General features: G+C 45.5%; 1 protein-coding gene across 1 annotated transcript; it reads right to left on the bottom strand.

The window, feature by feature from the left end:
* Positions 1-5,435: 5,435 nt before the first annotated feature.
* Positions 5,436-16,958, bottom strand: LOC149340108 (acetylcholinesterase-1-like). Its single transcript, XM_089551052.1, has 4 exons — positions 15,616-16,958; positions 12,211-12,444; positions 10,378-10,524; positions 5,436-6,086 (listed from the first exon to the last, which is right to left on the bottom strand). Exons 1-4 carry the CDS (start codon positions 16,956-16,958, stop codon positions 5,900-5,902), a joined length of 1,911 nt encoding a protein of 636 aa, XP_089407178.1. The 3' UTR covers positions 5,436-5,899.
* Between the last annotated feature and the right edge of the window lie 5,157 nt (positions 16,959-22,115).

Here is a 22,115-nt window from a genome sequence, read left to right as displayed (position 1 = left end):
GCGGGTGCCACGAATAACTTGTTTGCCAGTCAAGATAAACGTTGAAACAATTCCAAAGGAGTAAGGAAGTCGCAAGCCGATCTTATGTATGCAAACGTAAGCGTCAAAATTGTAATAAAGGCTACACTTCATAGCATGCAGCTAACGATCGATCACCAAGTATGTAATAGAAACGTACTTTTACCAATTTTTTCTTAGTACTTCCCTAATAGCTGCATAGTGTGAATGTGGTCTATTGTCGAGTATCCTTTACGAAAGCCTGCCTGATCATTTGGTTGACTAAAGTCCAAGGTTGTCCTGACTCTATTAGCGATTACCTTAGTAAATACCTTGTAGGCAACGGACAATAAGCTGATTGGTCTGTAATTCTTCAAGTCCTTCACATCTCCTTTCTTATGAATTAAGATAATTAAGCATTTGACTCGGTGGAAACCTCAGCTGTCATGCAGGCATTGCGGGATCAGGGTGTAGAAGAGTGTTATGTGAAAATATTAGAAGATATTTATAACGACTGCACAGCTACTATAGTTCTCCATAAAGTCAGCAATAAAATTCCAATACGGAAAGGGGTCAGGCAGGGAGACACGATCTCGCCAATGCTCTTCACTGCCTGCTTACAGGAGGTATTCCGGGGACTGGAATGGGAACAGTTGGGGATAAGAGTTAATGGAGAATACCTGAGTAATTTGCGATTCGCTGATGACATTGCCTTGCTAAGCCACTCAGGACAAGAACTGCAAAGCATGATCAATCAGTTAGACAGGCAGAGCAGAACGGTGGGGCTAAGAATTAACATGCAGAAAACCAAAGTAATGTTCAACAGCCTAGCAAGGGAACAGCAGTTCGCAATTGGTAGCGAGGTGCTGGAAGAAGTAAGAGAATATGTCTACTTAGGGCAGGTAGTGACCGCAGATCCGGATCATGAGAGGGAAATAACTAGAAGAATACGAATGGGGTGGAGCGCATATGGTAGGTTCTCTCAGATCATGAATGGTAGCTTACCAATATCCCTGAAGAGAAAAGTATACAACAGCTGTATCCTACCGGTACTCACCTATGGGGCAGAAACGTGGAGGCTAACAAAGAGGGTTCAGCTTAAGTTAAGAACAACGCAGCGAGCTATGGAAAGGAAAATGATAGGTGTAACGTTAAGAGATCGGAAGAGGGCGGAGTGGGTGAGGGAACAAACGCGGGTTAATGACATCTTAGTTGAAACCAAGAGGAAGAAATGGGCTTGGGCAGGGCATGTAATGCGAAGGCAAGATAACCGCTGGTCCTTAAGGGTAACGGAGTGGATTCCAAGAGAAAGCAAACGTAGCAGGGGACGGCAGAAAGTTAGGTGGGCGGATGAGATTAAGAAGTTTGCAGGGATACAGTGGCGGCAACTGACAAAGGACAGGGTTAATTGGAGAGACATGGGAGAGGCCTTTGCCCTGCAGTGGGTGTAGTCAGGCTGATGATGATGATGAATAGCTGCATAAAGTCTTCAATGTCCTTCCAAGTTCGTCGCATAACTAAAGATAAAATCATCCCCATCATGTAACACATACCTTTACAAAACACATTCTGAACCTGGACTCTGAATTTTTTTAATTGTAGGAATAGTTCAGCAGTATTTCATTGCTGCGTGCTTTGTAGATAACGTGTGGTATATTAACATTAAAATCTAGCGTAGCTTGGAAGCAGCGTAGGTTAACAAATTCAAGGAGTTGTTTCAGGAGCTTTCGGGCGCGTTTATATAGGCTGTCAAAGAGAAAGCTATATATAACTTTTTCTCACGACCTTCTTCCTAGTAACGCAAATAATTTCCTGAATTTTTTTGATAGTACACAGACGCGCTAAACGAGATTAGACGAGGGAGAACATGTTCACAGCCTGGCGTTCGTAAATGTACCACTATACAGTGCAATTTTTTTTAACATTTAGAGATTTTTGTTTTACAAACTGTGAGAGAGACGTCGGCGTGGTCTGTTGAGCTCGACTGTACAGCATGGGGGACATTATGTACCTTATATGAATCATTAAGTAGATGAATAATCAACTTAAACAAGATGATAAACTTTCTATATTTTTTATTTGTGGGGCAAGGGTCTATCAAAATTAAGGGCGGTCACTATCGGAGGTGAGCCGTGTTTTTAAATCTGATTAATCGGCAATGTGTTTTAAAACATCGAGTGTCAAAAATTGGCATTTCAAAGCTCGTTGGGTTGCCTTCCCCCTTGCATATTCGTAAAATGGCATCTTTGGCAATTTTTAGGGATCATATACAGGCGCAGTCGATATATATGATGTGATGGAGAACAGAGAGAGATAGGGAATAAACTTTTATTGCTTAAAAGGATACCGGAGTGGATTGTGGGCCTGGTCCTCAGTCCATGTCTCCAGTACGTTCCTCCAGCTCTTTTGGGATGCCGACTGAGCCTCCAGGTTCCCCAACGTCACTTTGCCCAGCGTCACTTCCCACTGCCCCCAGCGCCACGTTGGGTTACGTTACTAGGCAGAGCGACGCCATTTTATAATTAGATAATATGGGAAAGGCAACTCAGCAAGCTTTCAAATGCACATTTTTGACGTTTGATATATCGAACCACATTGTCGAGTAAGAAAATTTAGAACCAGAGTTCACCTTTGATGTAAGGCCATCAGTCTCGCAATATAAATCTTTAGTCCTTAAAAACAAAATTAACAAAGCTTACTATTCAACCTAAGTGCTTTAATCGTCTAACTATTGATCCATATGATGCACATATGTCCACATTGCTGTACAATCAAAATCAATAGACCGCACTGACGTACATCTCACGGTGTTTAAAATAAAAATCTTTAATGGTGAAAAAAATCACTCGTCATAACTAAAATTGTCTACTCAACATCTTTATTTTTCAATTTGGTGGCAATATTAAATTTATAAATTGAAGGCTGTCAAAACTGAAGGTACGTGCAGCTTTTGAATTTCCTTCATCGGCTATGTGCTTCGAGATAGCGAAATTCAAAGCTGCGCCCTTCAAATTCGTTCAGATGGTTTTTCGCGTCGCCCATTTTAAAATCGCGTCCCTCGCATTTTCAATCCAGCAAATGAAGACGTCGTTTGAGTTTTTAATGATGTCGAAGCAGTTAACATGATTTTGACGGTGGTACTAAGCATATCGACACGATTTTATAAATATGCAACGCGGAAAGGTCTGCTTAACGAGCTTCTAAATGCTTATTTTAATGTTCAATATCTCGAAAAACGTTGCCCATTAACGTTGGCTTTAATTTCGCTACATAATCGTCCTCCCCAAATAAAAAAAATGAAAAGTCGATTACGTTTTAAATTGTTTACTGTCTGATTATTGAGCTCTATCACGTACATAATGTCTTATTGCATCATAATCAAGCTGCACAGGTAACACCATTTTATCTCTCACAGTTTTTAAAAGAAACGTCGGTTAACGGTAAAATAATCTCTCATTATCAGGAAGACCAAAAGGGCGATCATTTTAAAACATCGCAAAATAGACGTGGGCCAGAAGAAGACACGTCCAAAGGGCGCTGCTGAGTGTTTGCACTAGTCTGATTGTTTACACTGTTTACGCAAGGATGAGTGTTTCCACTAATCTATTTCTTGCTTCTGTATCTCTTAGTCTTCTGAAGTAAAAAGGTCGTAAAAAAGGCATCTTAGCCGTTAAATGCGTTGACGTACAGTAAGCTGTAGAACACAACGAAAACTTAATAGAGCTCAATCGGTTTTTTTTTTGTTTCTTTTTTTTGGGTAGCGCAGGAAACACGCTTGAAGATGATGACAAAAAATTTTGAAAATTGGGAAATTGTAAAACACTGTTATGGAAATATTGGAAGTAATGGTCCGTTCTTCTTATATGTACCAAGATCGTTCTTTTAAAGTGTTTCCATCTATCGCACCGAACAGTCAATACTGTCATAGAAAAACAATGGGGAACTCTTTTGACGACACCAAAAACATTAACAGAAAAGAAAAATACAAGACTGCCGTCGAATATCCTGCGTATATATTGGTTGCGATAGTGAAATCATTCATTATATGAAAAAATTGCGTTCATAAACGGTTTTCCGCTCAAGGATGCTTTTGCCCAGAATTGTTGCGTATGACTTGTCGCGCTATTATGGAAATAAGACAGTTTACCATTCAAATTTTTCAGTGTCGGTGCATGACTTTGGTAGATTAGCCGCTCTAACATATGACAGAATAAGTAAACGTCTTCTGTTTACACCTCTGAGTTTATTAGAAGATATTCATATGATCAATGAGAAAAGAACAACTGTGTGAGGAGGAAATTGCTGCGTTGACAAGCTGAGAACATGCCTTCGCAGCGCTTCGCTGCACGGAGGAACGCTTCTATTCCCCAAGCAACTGCTTCCAGCTTCATTGTTTTGCAGCCAGGTGAACTGAAGAATATCTTGCTGCTTTTTGCTCGGCGCCAATCCGGTATCTGTATGATTTCCTCTCTTCTGTGCAATGAAGAAGTTCGGAGCACTGGGACTAGTCTATCGCGCCATGGCGTAATGTTGCACTTTCTGGTGATGAATACCACAGGTACAGCCATAATTAGGCTTCTTGCGGCTTTCAGAACACATCTTTCTAAGTCCGTTTGGACGAAGCTCGTTTTTAATGTATTGCTCGCAATGCTGGCTCTAGATTCCATGCGACTGAAATGTAGCGTACGCACGATGTAGCGTACGCGCGAAAAGAAAAATTAAGAAATAAAAATGCCTTCAACAAGCGCTATTGGTGTACACAAAGCAACCATCAGGCAGCCTGCTGCTAACCTAACTGAAGGGTATAATTTGTAACCTACCTTTGTTATGTGTTCAAGTTGCTCGAAGAAAGACTGGACCGTGAGATGACGGGCAGTAATGGAGAATTGCCGTAAAACCAGGTTCAATGCCGGTAGTAAAAAGCATGCCTGAAGGACTATTGAAATCGTATTTTGAGGTATGCCATTTCGCGCTCTAATTACGGCAGCTTTCTCTGTACAGTGACCGAGCAATTAATGAAAATCTACGAGAAAATCACTGCGTTACGTCAGCCGGATTCCCAAATGTTTTCGCACGTGGAACAAGTTCGTAGCTGGTTGAGATAGTTACCATCTTTTCGTTTTGCTGTTGTGACAGATCAGCTCAAAAGAAGCGCCACCTCGTAGTTCAAAACTTGTTACACAGTCTGGGACACATACGTCTACACGCATTACTTCTCAATGTGGGACTGTATTTACAAAGTTAACGCAGGCGGGCTGGCTTCATCAGTGCCACCTATAAGTGACTTACAGGACACTCAGAATAACCTGCAATGACAGTGACTACCAGGATAAGCAGCTATGCTGGTGGCCTAGTCGCCACTGAGTCACGAACAAATTCTCGTGCCCAAAAGGATTCTGAATCCGGGAAACGATTCCACCTTGGAATGAGGCATATCGCCGAGGCTGTATGCTTGTCGACAGTTACCCTGACCGGCAGGTTTCGACTAGTTCTTTTCTCGTGCTTGATCTCATATGCGGGTATCGGAAACTGCTGTCTACCGTTACCCATTGGTCAGTATTCTCAACTCTTTGCAGGGTGCATTGGCGTTCTGAAATGACATCAAAAATATATGTGCAACTATAATCATCATTACGAAGTGCCGCGGTGACGACTTGGAGTGAGATTCCTCCACGCGGGTGAAAAAGTGCAGTTTTTTCACAAAACGTTCCGCTCGTTGCCGCAATAGAAACAGGAAGTCGCTTTCTATTATTGCTAGACGTTCAGTATGCAGCATCTGCCGCTAGTGCTGATTATAATTTCGTATTCGTCGTCGGCAAGGTCGAGCGCTGGACACGTTATATGCGTGGACAGTGCTGCTTTTTAAACAACGTACAGCGCGCACAGCATTCTCATTTTGATGCTAGGGATGTGTTGCGAGAAGGTGGCGTACGGCCACTAGCAAGCAGCACGCTGCTAGCGGCGTGACGACGCTGCGTTCCCTGCTGTTCGCGCTGCTCGCCACCGCCGGAGTGCTGGGCCCGTCGCTGCTGGAGGGCGTCTTTCCCGGGGAAATGATCCTTAGCGGCGGTTTCTTTCCGCTGCCCTTCCTGCATGAAAGGTGGCGCACCTGTCACTGACGGTACCCTGTGCGTCAAGAATGAAGACACGTTTACGGGCGAGGAGTGCCATTTATGCATGCACCCGACATTATCGACATCTGTAAAAAAGGCGTAGGTTCCGAGTGCGTTGTCCCTTGACAATGTGAGCGCACTGGGAATCAAGAAATAAAAACACGTTTACCTTACTTCTGCTGATGCATGGTCATGAACAGAAGTTCACTGGACGAGGATTTTCAGAAAATTCATTTCTACGTTGAATATCTAGCCAGTCGACTGGTATTCTTTAGAACGAGTAGCACACTCGTGTCCACTCATACCTCTATTCTTTTCATTGACCTGCTTTGAGCGACCGCACATAAACAAATTTTTCTCCGCGAACCCGCCCAATGTATATACATTTTCCCATGACTGTACAGCTTAACACGAAACGACGGCAGCGTTATGAGCAAATTCGTATGGCCACATTTAAATATTGTTACGTAGCCGTTGGGGCTCGTAACCGAAACGCTTTAATGGTTGACGTGGACGGCACCGGAGAACAAGCCAAGAGCACCCAGAGGAAGCCGGAACCGATCTTCTTCTTCTTTCACTCGGCGGTGCACGCGACTTGCGAAGAGCAGCCGCCTAGTGGCTGCTTGTGGAAACGTATCATTACCCCCCTCCCTAAAAAAAAAAACATCGACCCGATGCATGCGCAAGAAAAGAAGGTAAGAAAAGCAGTTCACAAGAACATGGCAGAAAATAAGCAGTTAGTAAGCAAGGATGGTGCGAAAATGAACGGTCACAAGAAGCATGTGGTTATGGCGTGGCGGTAGGCTGCTAGCGGTGCTCGCGCGAAAAGTACGGCTTCATTCGCACGACGTGGACGACTTCGGGCTTCTGCTGGCGGCGATGAGAAGTAGAAGAGCCATCTGGAAGAAGTTCGTATGTGACGTCACTGAGCTGACGGACCACTCTGTACGGACCGAAGTACTGCTTTAGCAGTTTCTCGGAAAGCCCTCGGCGTCGAATCGGAGTCCACACCCACACCATGTCGTCCGGTTCGAAGGTCACTACTCGGTGGCGGTGATTGTAACGCCGAGCGTCTCGGCCTTGCTGGTTCCGGATGCGCAGTCGCGCAAGCTGCCGTGCTTCTTCGGCGCGCTGAGTAAAGTCCTCGGTACCAGCTTCGGAGTCACGACCGTCATGGGGCAACATGGCCTCTAGCATGGTGGACACCTCGCGGCCATACAACAGAGAGAAGGGCGTCATGCGCGTTGTCTCTTGTTGTGCCGTATTGTACGCGAATGTGACGTACGGTAGGATGTCATCCCAAGACCGATGTTCAACGTCCACGTACATAGACAGCATGTCGGCGAGAGTTTTGTTGAGACGTTCGGTCAGACCATTCGTCTGTGGATGGTAGGCGGTGGATTTGCGGTGGGTAGTGCCACTCAGCTGCATGACGGATTCCAGCAGCTTGGCCGTGAAAGCTGTGCCTCGGTCCGTTATGACAACTGACGGGGCGCCGTGCCTGAGGACGATGCGCTCGATGAAAAATTTCGCTGCTTCGGCTGCCGTGCCTCGTTCGAGGGCCTTTGTTTCAGCATATCGCGTGAGGTAATCGGTAGCGACTATTATCCACCGGTTGCCCGAGGAGGAAGTTGGAAAAGGGCCCAACAAGTCCATGCCAACCTGCTCGAATGGAAGTCTGGGCACTTGGACAGGCTGCAGTAAACCAGCTGGCCTTACAGACGGTATTTTCCGTCGCTGGCAATCGTGGCACGTTCGTACATAGTGGCGCACTGCCGCCGCAAGTTTGGGCCAGTAAAAACTCTTTTGAATGCGAGCCAAAGTTCGAGCATAGCCGAGATGACCGGCGGTGGGCTCATCATGACATGCCTGCAAGACTTCGTCGCGGAGAGTGTCTGGCACGACGAGGAGATAATCCCTTCCCGTGGGAGAGAAGTTGATCTTGTAGAGCACGTCGTTTAGGAGACAAAACGAGGAGTGCGTTCTGGCGAAGGGACGGGGTACTTCCGTAGTACGGGCTTTCAGGAAGTCGATGAGTGGAGCGAGTCCCGGGTCCTCACGTTGGCGCTGCGAAACAGTGACTGTGTCGACAGTTGCGATAAGAGGGAAGTCGGGCTCTTCGTCTTCATTCGCCGACTGGATAGGCGAACGGGACAAGCAGTCGGCGTCGTTGTGCTGGCGTCCGGACTTATACACGATGGTCATGTCGAACTCTTGTAGACGTAAACTCCAACGTGCAAGGCGTCCGGAGGGATCGCGCAAGTTCGTCAACCAGCAAAGAGAATGATGGTCGCTCACGACCTGGAAGCGGCGGCCATAAAGATACGGGCGAAATTTCATCACTGCCCAGACAACAGCGAGGCACTCTTTCTCGGTGGTGGAATAATTGGTTTCAGCACGAGACAAAGTCCGGCTAGCGTACGCGATGACTCGCTCAGCGCCATCCTGCCACTGTACGAGCACAGCGCCGAGGCCTACGTTGCTTGCATCCGTGTGAACCAGGGTCTCGGCATGGGCATCGAAGTGGGCAAGCACAGGCGTTGTTTGCAAGCGGTGCCGTAATTCATCGAATGCCTTTTGCTGTTCTTCTGTCCAGGTGAAGGTGACATCATCTCGGGTGAGACGCGTCAATGGGGCAGCAATTCGTGAAAAGTTTGCAATGAATCGGCGGTAATAGGCGCAGAGTCCCAAAAAACGCCGGACTGTCTTCTTGTCGGATGGAGTAGGGAAGTTGGCGACGGCTGCAGTTTTGGCGGGATCGGGCTGAACACCTCGACGGCTGACGACGTGGCCCAGGAACAGGAGCTCTTCGTAACCGTCCACGGTGCCGTCCACGTCAACCATTAAAGCGTTTCGGTTACGAGCCCCAACGGCTACGTAACAATATTATTGAAATGGACTGCCTTACATTCAGCTTAAAGAAACCCCGTTTCATAGCAAGCTAAAACATTACATGGCTTGTACATTCTGTCAGAGCGCATATTGGTTCGCATGCATTTAAAACGACGTGTGTCGTTCAAGAAGCTCTGAATCTAAGCATTTACTACCCACACTGTCTCTGTTACATCTATTATGCACAAGCTTTGTAACTAGGCCTTATTTACGCGGTCTTTAACCGGTTCTGTGTCTCCCCTTCTAGGGAGACACAAAACGTCAAGTCAGTATAATTGGCGAGCTCTCGAGGCAGATCTGCATGTGGCGTACGGGAAAGATAGGACGATGCTTTATCCACACCTCCGTTCAAAGCTTCAAAATGCGGTACTGTTATCGGAACCTATTTCTGCTTCTTATGTTTATTACATTTTGGCGAAGTGAGCACTTCCCCTTAGTGCTTCGCTCTGCGGCCTGCTCTTTAACCCGCACTGCGTCACAACTTGGTTTGGTTTTGTGGGGTTTAACGTCCCAAAGTGGCTAAGGCTATGAGAGACGCCGTAGTGATGGGCTCCGGAAATCTCGACCACCTGGGGTTCTTTAACGTGCACTGGCATCGCACAGCACACGGGCCTCTAGCATTTCTCCTCCAAAGAAATTCTAGCCGCCGCGGCCGGGATCGAACCCGCGTCTTTTGGGCCAGCAGCCGATCACCATAGCCACTGAGCCACCGCGGCGGCCGTCACAACTTAAGAAGCATAACACATCCGAGCTAAAACTGAATCTGCGCGCGTTGAAATAAAGTGGAAAAAAAAATGCGGCGGACATTACCGCCATCATAAGCAAGGATAACCAGGCAACACTACTTTTCACAGAGGCTTTCATAGAGTTGTTCCGGTGCTGCTTCTGAGAATTGGAGTGATTAAAGCTAGAATCCATTACTTTCGCTAAATTAATTAAAGAGAAGCACCCCAAATCGTGATCTGTAAATGATCGCAACTTGGTGCTGCGCATTCGTTTCCTCGTTTCCGGCGCCAGTCCCTGCAAGTCACTAAACACTGCTGAACGAAGAGGACTCGAGTAACATGCGCAAGCCTTTCAGGGCTCCCTTCTGAACCTCTAGTTTTTAATATAAGCATAGCTCTGTCTACCCTGTCATTATTTCCGAATAACAACATCCTGGTTCGCCGAATTACAGTTGTTTCCTGGCAGAATCCAAGCACAGTGTTTCAGTGTATAATACCTAGTGATAAAGCAGTTCAAGAGGCACTGGCATGCAAACTCATTCGCCGCAGATGGCTTGAACACTTTGTTCTTCTCGCATACGACTAGTATTTGCATAAAGACAGGCCATTTTCTTAAAAATAATCCCAAAATGCAAATGCTTGTCACTTACCTTATCATAAAAGGCCTGTATAGCTCGCACTTCTCTTGCGACTTGTCAAGCTTTATGGTGTAGTTGAAGGGCATCAGCTGAACGAGGTCCTGCCTGGAGGTGCTGTACCTCGGCCACGGATCGTCGGTCAAAGGTATGACCGGTTTTCTGCGTGAACAAGAACTTATTAGGAATCGATTTTGGAGTGACTGTTTACTTCCTTTCGATAGCATTATCACAGGTTACAAGCATTTCTTTCATCCTTTTTTTTCGCAATCGATACTAAAGGTGCGAGTCATCTAACTAAACGGTGTCGGATGTGTAGTGCTTCAAACAAACGAAGCTGTTTCTAGCACACCCAAACCGCATGACAATGTCGGTTGGCTTTGTTATTTACGATGTGGATCTGTTTCGTTACGGTAACAAAAAGTACACATCACTTTCTAGGGAAAATTAGAAAGAGGTGGATCGGCTAACAGTGTGTGGTACATTACTTTATGCCGTACTTTGTTACTGATTGATTGATTGATTGATTGATTGATTGATTGATTGATTGATTGATTGATTGATTGATTGATTGATTGATTGATTGATTGATTGATTGATTGATTGATTGATTGATTGATTGATTGATTGATTGATTATGGAAGCCAACACAAATTACCCATGATAACGTTCAAATGAGTGTTTGAAGTAAGCTGTGGTCTGATTTCATGACAGGTTCCTTCAGGATATATTAGCAAAGCCAGAGATATCATGGGTTTTCTCAGGTTTTAGATTACTTGATGACGGATGTACTGTACAGCTGCGAATTCTTCTCAACAGCTTTCAGTTGAATTGCACTGCTTCATTGGCTGGCCATGCATTACATGCACTCCATCATTTCTGCCTTAGCTTGAAACTATGCTATTCCGCTATTGGAAGCAAAATAAAACTGTACACGCAGGGTTATGTTTTTAAAAAAATGCAAACAATTACTCTGGTGGGTTCAGAATGGCTGCCAGTCGTGAGCATGCAAGATACAATGGTCTGTATTTGCAGAGTTGGGAAGATTTGTGCATGTGAAACAGCTTACATCTTATGCGAATGCATTAAATGTGTTTTAATGTGGCTTTCGAAATATTAATTTGTGATTATTGCTGAATAGTGTCGAAAAAACTTTTAGCGGAAAAAATATGCGCAAGTAAATCGTTACTTAGACGCTGGAGAAATCACCGACGTCTGATAGGAATGCATTAAATGCGTCTTAGAGTGGTTTTTGCAGTAATATTTCAAGAGTACTACTAGATATCATCAAAAGTTCTTATTTCTCAAAAGTATACGGAACTGAAACGTTAATCAATCGGAGGTAAAACCATGGTAGCCCGTTACGATTGCGTATGATGTGAGAAAAAGGGGTTTGGTCAATATGCATTTAAATTATTGCTAAATAGCGTCGAAAACTTTTCAGGCTTCAAAAGATATAGGAAAATAAAATGATTATCAGTCCGTGGCTAAACCACTGAGGCATGGTGCAAATGTACTAAAGGTGTGCTAATGCCGTTTTGGCAGTATTACTTTGGCAGCATTGATGAATAGCATCTAAAGCTATTTTAGCTCGAAAGCACACGTAAGTAAAACGTTAGTGAATTGGTGGTGACACTGCGGCCATCCGTTACTAATGTATAAGATGTGTGCTAAGAGATTTTGGCTATATTCGTTTGGCAGCAGAGCTGAGTAGCATCTAAAACTTTTCTAATTCATTGCATCAGCCTCCATTACCGTGCTAGGCTCCGGACTTGGATACTTTAAAGTTCTTCGTATCTTTGTGCGGAAGAAACACACTTTTCCTTTATTTCAGCAGGATGCACTTACCCTCTGCGTACAAAGGAGCCCCATGTCTCCATCAACTGTCGCATGAACTCCGTCTCGTTTGTTGTGTAGTTCTTGGCCAGAAAGCCCCTGGGCAGGCTCTCCGTGGCGACACTGGCCCTTGTGCGGTCAGTGGTGAAGATAAGGCTTCCCAGAGCGAATGGCAGCTCTTCCGCGTGCACAACGCCGAACCACTTCGGGAAGATGCTGTACGATGGCCGGTAGGCAAACAGGTACCTAACCGGAAGCAAAAATAGTTAAATGAGTGGCAGCCTGCAAGGCTTTGGAGTAAGCGTTGAGAGAAATGCCGCAAAAAAGCGCCGAAAAATCTCCCAAGACAGTCTGATGACATTGCCGAGGCACGCTTTTGGCTTGCCTATTCATTGCAGGGACTCCCCATCGTGCTCCCTAGCCTAGATGAAGGGCAGACAAGATAAAAAGCGGTGAAGTTAAGCGAAAGAAAGTACCGGTTCGCTACCTTCCACTGGGTCGAAAGCGGACGGTGACTTTGTGTTGAACAAAGTCAGCCCATCGCACAGACACGACGGTCTCATGAAGCTGAACAGTGAAAGAAGGGGGGGGGGGGAGTCTTCAAGTATTAGAGTAGCTACAGAAGCGAGATCAGCACGCACCGGTTCGTGGTCCTTTTTTTTTAACATTGCTTCAACCCGCGCACTCGTAAGAGGTTGTTGGCTGTCATGAAGGTTCACTGCCTTCGAACTGCAATCGATTTAGTCTTGTAGCTCACAGCAGTTACTGGGAATTTCAGGTCCCTCTGACGTCAAGGCCGCCTTTTGCGGCGCTCATCGGGACTTATGGAGGTGCTCATGTGCGGCATACGTCGCGCTCAGTACGTCAGCAGCAATCGCTTTCCCTACGCACGCTGGCACTGGTGGGCTTGTAATGAAAACAAGCAGCAAAGAAGAAATTGCTTTTCTGGCTAAGTCAATCGCGCACAGCTCTATTTTTAGGAACCTAGCAGTCAGCGGATGGATATTTTCTTCGGCCGAAATGTAAAGCAGAAATGTTTTATTCTGCTCTATCGATTAGCCACCGGCGGCGGACCACGCTTAGGCGAGAGTTTGCGAGTTTGTTCTTGAGTCCCTGGACCTTAGTAGAAGACCGCAGATTCTGTGATACATTGGCGGAAACCTGGCAACAGTGTAAACGTCTATACTGTCGACCGTGGTAGTTTTAAGCTTTCTCGCCCTAAAGGCATCCTTCTAAAGCGAGGCCTTTCTAGGTGAAATATGAAAAATAGATGCAAAATTTGAGCTAAAAAAAGGATTTTAGGTCAAAACAAACGCCATTTGTACTGAAAAATATTCTTTGATATTACTGCTTTGTCTTTTATGTTTCTGTACTTCACAATAATGATTTTCAGAGACTACTGAGAATGTGATCACAAATTCCTCGTTCACTATATAAGCATCATATTGACCACAATTAACTTGTAATTTATTTGAGCGCTGTGCCACTCTTAAAAATTGCGGCAGCCTGGCTTTCGTGGAAACGAGGAAGCCAACTTCTCAAGATGGGTAAAAGCCGTTATGAACAAAATCCGGTACCAGCTGGTCAATTTCGAACACCTCTACCTTGACGACTTTCCCATGTCAGCCCCATTCATTCTAGAGTTGCGCAAACTACGTAGTCAAGCCATTCTGCACCATCCAAAAGCAAAAATAAACTTGAAAGAGCCTCTCCATGTAACCCTCAGCACAGTTGCTGTTTTCTATCGCAGAAAAAGTATCATTAGGCTTCAAAATATACGCCTGACCTGAAAACTTTAGATATACATTAAATAATTTATAGAAAACATTGTACAAAAATCATCTGGAACTCTTGGTTTCTTAAAAATAGTTTCAACGAAGCCAACATCGAAACCAAACTTCCTGCTGGAAGCACGCTGGTGAGATCTCAACTGGAGTATTCATCCATCATTCGACGCACCTATTAAGCAATTTAACTGATTCCATTGAACCACTTCAACACAAAGCAGCTAGATGCTTTTCAAACTACTACTCATTCCTGTACAGCGTCAAACGTTTGAAACGTTGATTCAATCTATTACCTGAGAGCTGAGAGCTGAGTGCGCGCCTGTCTTTTATGCATAAGCTATACCGTGGCTCCTCTTCTTTCCGCGAAAGTCTTCTTCGTCCGGCATACCGTATATCATCACGTTTAGATGATCCTTTCAAGAATAACGCTATCATTGCGCACACCAACAGGTTTATATATTCAGCACTCTTTCTTGCCATTTCATAATTGAAAGGCTTGCCCCGTGAGGTCGCTACCATCGCTGCCGACTCGTCTTTTGTTCACACCCTTGAAACTTTGCCATGCTAAGAATTGTTTTACCATTGCGATCAAATATTATTGCTTAGTGAATTTTTCTCTATTACGCTGTTGTCTGTGGAACATTTTCTTTCTTGTTATGGTCGCATATTTATTGTCATACATGTTTTCTTTTTCTAAACGTACTCTGGTTGTTGACTGGAGCGAAGTGCGTGTGTGTACAGATCGCGAGTATAACAGTCTGAAAGATAAAGTTTCGTTTCCACTGCCCTCTCCTCGTAGGCAATGCCCGCTTAGGGCTGTCAGGGAACATCAATCAATAAATAAATAAATATCAATATGGCTAACAACAAGCGGTGTAACCAAAGGAGAAACATTAATCCGATCTGCTTCCAGCAAAAATGAGCGTATTATGAAATCCACCATTGCATTATAATAACTTAGCCCCAACAAATAAGCGGAAGGAAACAAGTTTGGTGCACAGTGAAAAGGGAACCACGAAGAAAACTGAACGCCACGAAATAGGTTATGTTTTTCTCATGCCTCGATAAAGAAATAAATTTCGATGCAGAAATAAATTTCACGAAATAGGTTATGTTTTTCTCATGCCTCGATAAAGAAATAAATTTCGATGCTGAAATCAATTTCCAAACGGCTCTCTTACAACTGCAAGATCAAGGAACAATTTTTTTTTTTTTTGCTACGATCTCCGTATGGGTACGCCAGCTCTTCTCACGAGTACGGAGCTCCTACGTATATGTGGTGACTCTGTCCGCACTTTCGCAACAACACGCACAAAGTACGTTTGAACTTCTGACATGACAGAGGTCATCATGTTTCGAAATCGTACTCTGTAATGGACGTCTGGTGTGCCCCTTCCCATCCGCTGGGTTTTTTTTTTTTTTACTCCAGCACGATCTAACGCAATATGAAAAAGAGCAACCAGCGTCATCTAAAAGTGCCACCATCTCACTTCGCATACAGTGAAGCTAAAAAAGTGCTTGTTTTGCTTAACCCTATTCCCTAACAGAATGACAGGTCTCTATTTCTAATCACTTTGTTAACACTGCTAAGGAACACTCTGTTGCATTGCTTTTTTACGATGATCAATACCTGTAAGTACGCAATCCTTGAAGCGCTGCCAGCTCGGCGAAGAGGTGAGTCGGACACTTGAACACAATATCACCCATCATCTCAGACAGGAGTTCTAGGACTTGCTGGTCATTGTGTTTAACTTCGTAACCACCGAAGTATGCTCTGGTCATTTTCTTGCCCGTGACTAGTGGCACGTCGGCGAACAGCGACAAAGTTGCGGTAACGGTTGCCCGGTAGTCCACTTTGAGGTTGTCCAGGAGGTCTTCGTTAAACTTGAGTACGTAGTGCAGAAAACCTGTGCCCTCGTTAAGATTGCTGCCCGCAAAGACTTCCTTTACATGGAGGTTTTTCCATGTGTCGAGTGCCAGGGGATCGTAAGGGAAAAAGTCGTCACCTTCTAGAGGCGAGAAGACCCGCTGAGCCAGCTTCAACCTGAGAAGCGCCCTGATTATTTTGCGCGCGTTCAGCTTCTTGAGGCACTTAATTGTCTTAGGTAGGTCCAGAGCCTCCTTCTTCTGCTGGCCGTTATGACAGCCGAGAGTGTGTGATACGTCATAGAACTTGTCAGGACTATAGTAAGTTGATCCAGCAAGATGTGTAAGAGGCGTTCCACTCTGCATGATGATTCGCTTGAACAGCCCTTTGGTAACGGGCGAAGCGGCCAGCATTCCCGCCGACATGCCTCCCGCACTGTGACCCGCCACCGTGACCTCGTCGGGGTCGCCACCAAAGTAAGCGATGTTCTCTTTGACCCATTGTAGAAAAAGCACCTGGTCCCACATTCCCATGTTTCCCGGCAGGTCGGGAGTCTCCGTTGTCAGGAAGCCGAAGAAATTGAGCCTGTAGTTGAAGCTGACTGTGATGATGTTTGCGGTCACTGCCAAGTTGCTCAGGTCGTAAACGAAGAGCGAAGAGTCTCCGAACTGGAAGCCACCTCCGTGTATGAAGACCATGACTGGAAGCTTCGCGTCGCACGTGTCGGTGTCGTTCGGGCAGCTGCGGGTGGGCCTCCACACGTTGTAGTAGAGGCAGTCTTCGCTGGAGTGGCTGTAGTCTAGAATGATTTCCTCGAATAGAGGGAAGTCAGACTGCATGCACGGCGTCGGCCTGATGGTGGCGTTGAATGCGCCTTTCCAGGGCTTGGCAGGCAGCGGCCTTTCGAAACGGAGCTCGCCAACTGGTGGCGTGGCGTAGGGAATACCGAGAAACGAGTCGACTTTTTCGCTTCCTGCATTTTGACGAACGCCTTCGACAAGTCCATAGTTGGTTCTGACGCGTGGTCGCTCGCTCTCACCATAGCAGAGGCGGCAGGCGTCAGCACTGAGCGCAAGCAAGAGCAGTAAACGAGAGAATGGCTCCATAGTTCCGCCTTCTTTTGAGGCCAATCAAGCACTCTGCGTGTGCGATACTCAGTGGAACACTCAGCTGACGCGAACAGTGATCATAACACTCGAACGCTCCGTAGCGGCGCGCACTGGGTTCTCGATGCCAAAGTCGAAACTGACTTGCCCGATACCAATGACCTGACCACAGGGAGGAGGAGAAGAGGCGAAACTATGATTTTCTAATCCGATACAACAGATGCAGTGCCCCAAAACTGGTTCAGCAGCCGTCCTTCCGCGCCGTTGATAGAGAATCGCGATAGTGACTGCGAGGAAGTTAGTGATCTAGAGGCCGCGCAAGAGCGCCGGCTGAAATCTTACATCACCGACCTTGCATCGTCGGCCAACTCACGCGGAGCGTAAGGCGCTGAATATCTCACTGGAACGCAAAGAGCGCTGCTTTTGAATTAGAGGGGGAGATCGTTTTCATAACAGAACTCGACGTGAAAGCTTACTAGCTGCACATAAAGCTCCGATAGTCAGAGTAGAAAAATAAACTTAATTACAGATATTCGGCCACACATGTCCGCCACTACCACGTTCCTTGCCTGCGGTTACGTGGCTTTTGTGATGGAGGTTAACAGGTTGGTAAACTCAAACCATTATCACTCACTAAAATCTGTATGCTCCTGCTCCTTTTCCATTCAGTTATCTGAGTGGTATAGTAAGGCGCGGTTTTCGCTCTTGTCCCGCCATGCTACAGCTGCGTGATGTACGTCAACAGTGGCTGGAAATCTCCTATAAATAATCCTTCATACCAAAGGAGCATTGGAATTTAAGTGTTAGTTTAAGCTCTTCTGCTCAAAAATGCAAGCACTCTCTATTCGGCCAAATGAACGTAACTGCTGATGCTTTTAGCGAGAGAGAAATTGTCCAAAGTGAAAGGTAAAGCATGGAGCGACTTGCTAAAATATTTACTCACATCATATTTTGGCTCAAAATATACAGATATAAGAAAATATAGCGCACACACTCAAGGAATGTAAGGATCTTCCTAATGCGCTGAACTTAGGAAAAACTCATAAGGTTTCACTTTGCAGCGAAATGAGAGGCACCAATTTTGCACCGTCCGAATGACGCTCAGGCACATCGCCGGCTACCGAAGCTGCGCCTTCAATTCTGTCCCATGGCACAACAGCCAACCTTCGCTTCGCGCAGTGCTTATCTTCTCTGCAGCTTTTCTGTTGGCCCAGCCAGTGCTAGACCACACAAACAGCGCACGTAGATGTCTTGGCGATGTATGCACAGCAGCAGGAAAAAGGACGTCGGAGGAGGTTTGTCTTCCGTCGTGCGGCGCGCGGAAGCTTAGCAGTGTTTGCGAAGCTTTGCAAACGAAGTTGGTCATTTAGGGACACAAGCTATAGATTTTGGGGTCAGGTAAAAAGATGAACTTGGTTATAAGCATGCGATCAGGTTTGTCCTCTTTTGAGCGGGCTTTTGTTTGTTCTATTCTCACCGCATCAAAACTACAACGTGATGAGTGTTATTCCGTGATCCTTATGCCATGCAGCCAAAGGCCCGTCTGTTAAACATGAATTAAAATCTCACTCGGCTGATATGCTCAGTTAAAAATCTCAGTCAAAGTTTATGTTTTAGCACTCAAACATTAATTCTATGAAAAAGTACAGAAACTTCCCATGTTAGCTAGCTGGAAGAAATATACTCTCCCCACTTTGTGGAAGCATGATTCATTACTTAAGAAGCCGCCGCGATGGCTAAGGGCTTACTGCGCTCGGCTGCAGACATGAAAGACACGGGTTCGATCCCGACCGTGGCTGTCGAATTTTCGTGCAGGCGAAATTCTAGAGGCCCATGTAATGTGCGATGTCAGTGCACATTAAAGAACCCAAGGTGATCGAAATTTCCGGAGCCCTTCACTACGGCGTCCCTCATAGCCTGAGTTGTTTTGGGACATTAAACCCCATAAACAACTTTCTACTGAAGGTTACCTTGGAAGTTTTCAATGAAACAATTGATCTCATTAAAGATTGCTCCGTGCCTAACCCATGCATAGAAATAGCATCCGAGCATCGTGATTTTGCAAAGGAAGCATTCCACGACACTTCACATACTACAGATTCTTTTCTGACATACGATAATAAAGCATTATAAAAGGGTGGTGTCACGGCAGTAAACTACCTACAAAACTCAAGGTGAGCAAATAAATGATAGGGTTCTAAAAGCACTTCAGGCAACACTGCCTCAATTACAACCGCATGCAAGATCTTATCGTCAGCCGCTGTCGGCAGCCGCGCGCCTGGAGACAGACGGGGTGGGTGCCGGTTTCACGCTTTGGCGAAACTGAAAAATGCCGGGACCCATTATTGGTGACTTTCGTACACGAGGTACTCTAAGAATTTCTGCTCAGCGAGTGATGTAACCGGACATGAAGTACTTGATGGAGCATCTCCATCATCAGCAGTGTTCCTGGAAGGCTGTGACAAATCGACATCGCTGCTTGAATAGCGGACCCTCGCCATCGGAAGAGCAGCGAGCGGGTAACGGTGTCGCCTGCTGCGGTGGGCGGCTGCCCGGAACTTCCTGGCTGATCACTTGTTTGGACGTTGGTAATGTAGCAAGATTCCCGGGCTTGGCATCTGAGTATGATCAACCTATTTAAGCAGCCGGACAGAATGTGTGCGAGGAATTTCTGATTTCTGCTTGTCTTGCTAGCGCACTTTACGTATTCCTGTTGCTATGTAAAATAAACTCTTTGTAACAAAAACTCCCCTCCTCGAAGCCGTCCCTGATTGTCACATCACAGCAGCAGCCTTTCGAGACGGGACGCCTAGAACTCCACCAGGCCGAGATCACCCAGGTGAAGCAGGGACCTGCATCTAACAGGCCATATATTATTGCGAAGCAATTAATACTACTTTCGCTACTACCTCAGCCCGTGCCGTGCCGCGGCCGCATAGCCACACTTGACCTTTCGCGTGACCTCGCTGCGTGACGTCATACAATCTGTGTAAAAACGGGGCCCCATCTCACGCCGTCGCCTTGCGCGGCGCATAGCCACGGCCTGACTCCCACTCCTCTCACCAGGGGTGCTGCGCGCTATGTGACGTCCTACCATCTGTGTAAAAACGGGGCCCCATCTCACACCTTCGACTTGCGCGGCGCATAGCCACGGCCGCGGCCTGACTGCGCTCTTCTCGTCAAGCCCATGAGATGCCGCCCCAGCCTATACGCTTCGGCAGGTTGCAAAGAGAAAGCATCAGCGAGCTACGGAAACAGAAGAAGAACGAGAAGAACGGCAGCAGAACCACGTATTGCTTCGCAATTACCAGGCTTAACCAAGCTAAGCCACAGCCCATTTTTTCTCCAAATCGTCACACCGCATTTATAGGGATATAAAGCATATGAACCGTCTGTTTAAGAAGTTTACACTCCACCACGCCATTGATTGGAACGGCACGGGGAATTGCGAACTTTTTCAACACACGGTAGACTTCAAATCACCGAAATTCTACGCCATGCAAGACGGTGCATCACCTTTTAGACAATTAAGCACGGCAAAGTGAACTTTTAAGCCGCCATTGCTTCAGCATGAAAACAAATATTCCTAAGGCACTATTCACCCAGTACTGCCAACACAACACATAATCATTCATCCTTATTTATTTGTTTATTTATATATTTATTTTAATTATTCATACTGTCAGTTTATGCAAAGACAGAAGTTGTGATTGTTGAGCAATATAAAACGCAATACAAAGCTACAATATCCAATCAGACTTGGGACAGTTCAGTAAATAGCATTTAGGGTAAAAAGCACAACATAACAGAAACTTACCAAAATTGGCTTCCTTCAAACCATTCAGAAACGAAAGCCACAATTTTGTCGGAAATAATCAAATGCATCAGTAGATTGCAGGTATCAGGAAGAAAACAGAATTCAGAATGGAATGCATTGTATCTTGCTTTTGATTATTTATTTCCGATACATTTGTGGCTTTCGTTTCTGAATGGTTTGAAGGAAACCAATTTTGGTCAGTTTCTGTTATGTTGTGCTTTTTACCCTAATGCTATGTACTGAATTGTCCCATGTCTGATTGTATAATGTAGCTTTGTATTGTGTTTTATATTGCTCAACAATCGTAACTTCAGTCTTTGCATAAAATGGCAGAATGAATAATTAAAATAAATATATAAATAAACAAATAAATAAGGATGAATGATTATGTGTTGTGTTGGAGTTAACCTGCACTCCACCACAACACATGACTCTACTTCCGAACTTAGTAGTTTCTTCCAATTTTAATGAACGACCCCGTTTACTAGGCTTTATGCAGGAAGTTTATGCCTCCGTGCGTTTTTTGACATTTCTGTTTTCAAATGAGTACTTATATTCTGTTTCGCGCAAAAATCTGTACAGGGACTTGATATCGACGCTCTTCCCGCCCCCACTGTATCATTCCGTTTACTTTGGGCTCATGGGTCATGATGTTTTAAAGAGAGTGCGTAAAATGCCAATTTCTCCTTGCACCAAAACATTTTTCTACAAATTACACACTGAAACTCAACCTGTCAAGACGTGGCTCGATAGGAAAAACATTTTTGTGTCTTCTGTAAACTGTCGCTTGTGCAATGAGCCTGAAACAATTGAACATTGTTTTATAGACTGCAAAGACGCGATTTTGTTTTGGGATGTGTTGCAGAGGACGCTACAAAAAGATTTTCTCTTAAATTCGTACAGTGTGCGCTACCTTGTTGTTTCCCAACCTGATTCGAACCCCTATGATATGATTCTTCTGATTGGACTTCATAGCCTTTGGAAAACGCGCATGCAAGACCGCAACGTTGAACCTGTTGTTTCGCCCAGGATTCACTTTAGCCGAATGTTGCAGCAGGTAACAGACATTTACAAAAAATTGGACTTTGTACCGGATTGGTTTCCTCTCCTGATGCGCTCTATATCCTTACCGGCCTTTCAGTTATAATATGTTACTATTATGTTTCTGCCACGTAGCGCCTACCTAGGTGCTCTGTAACTAGTTTTGTGTGTGTGTGTGTGTGTGTGTGTGTGTGTGTGTGTGTGTGTGTGTGTGTGTGTGTGTGTGTGTGTGTGTGTGTGTGCGCGTGTGTGCGTGCGCGCGCGCGCGTGTGCGCGTGTGCGCGCGTGCGTGCGTGTGT

This window comes from Amblyomma mixtum, chromosome 6 (assembly GCF_055824585.1).
Source record: "Amblyomma mixtum isolate Tamu chromosome 6, ASM5582458v1, whole genome shotgun sequence".
Lineage (NCBI taxonomy): Eukaryota > Metazoa > Arthropoda > Arachnida > Ixodida > Ixodidae > Amblyomma > Amblyomma mixtum.
This window is presented reverse-complemented; position numbering and strand designations above follow the sequence as displayed.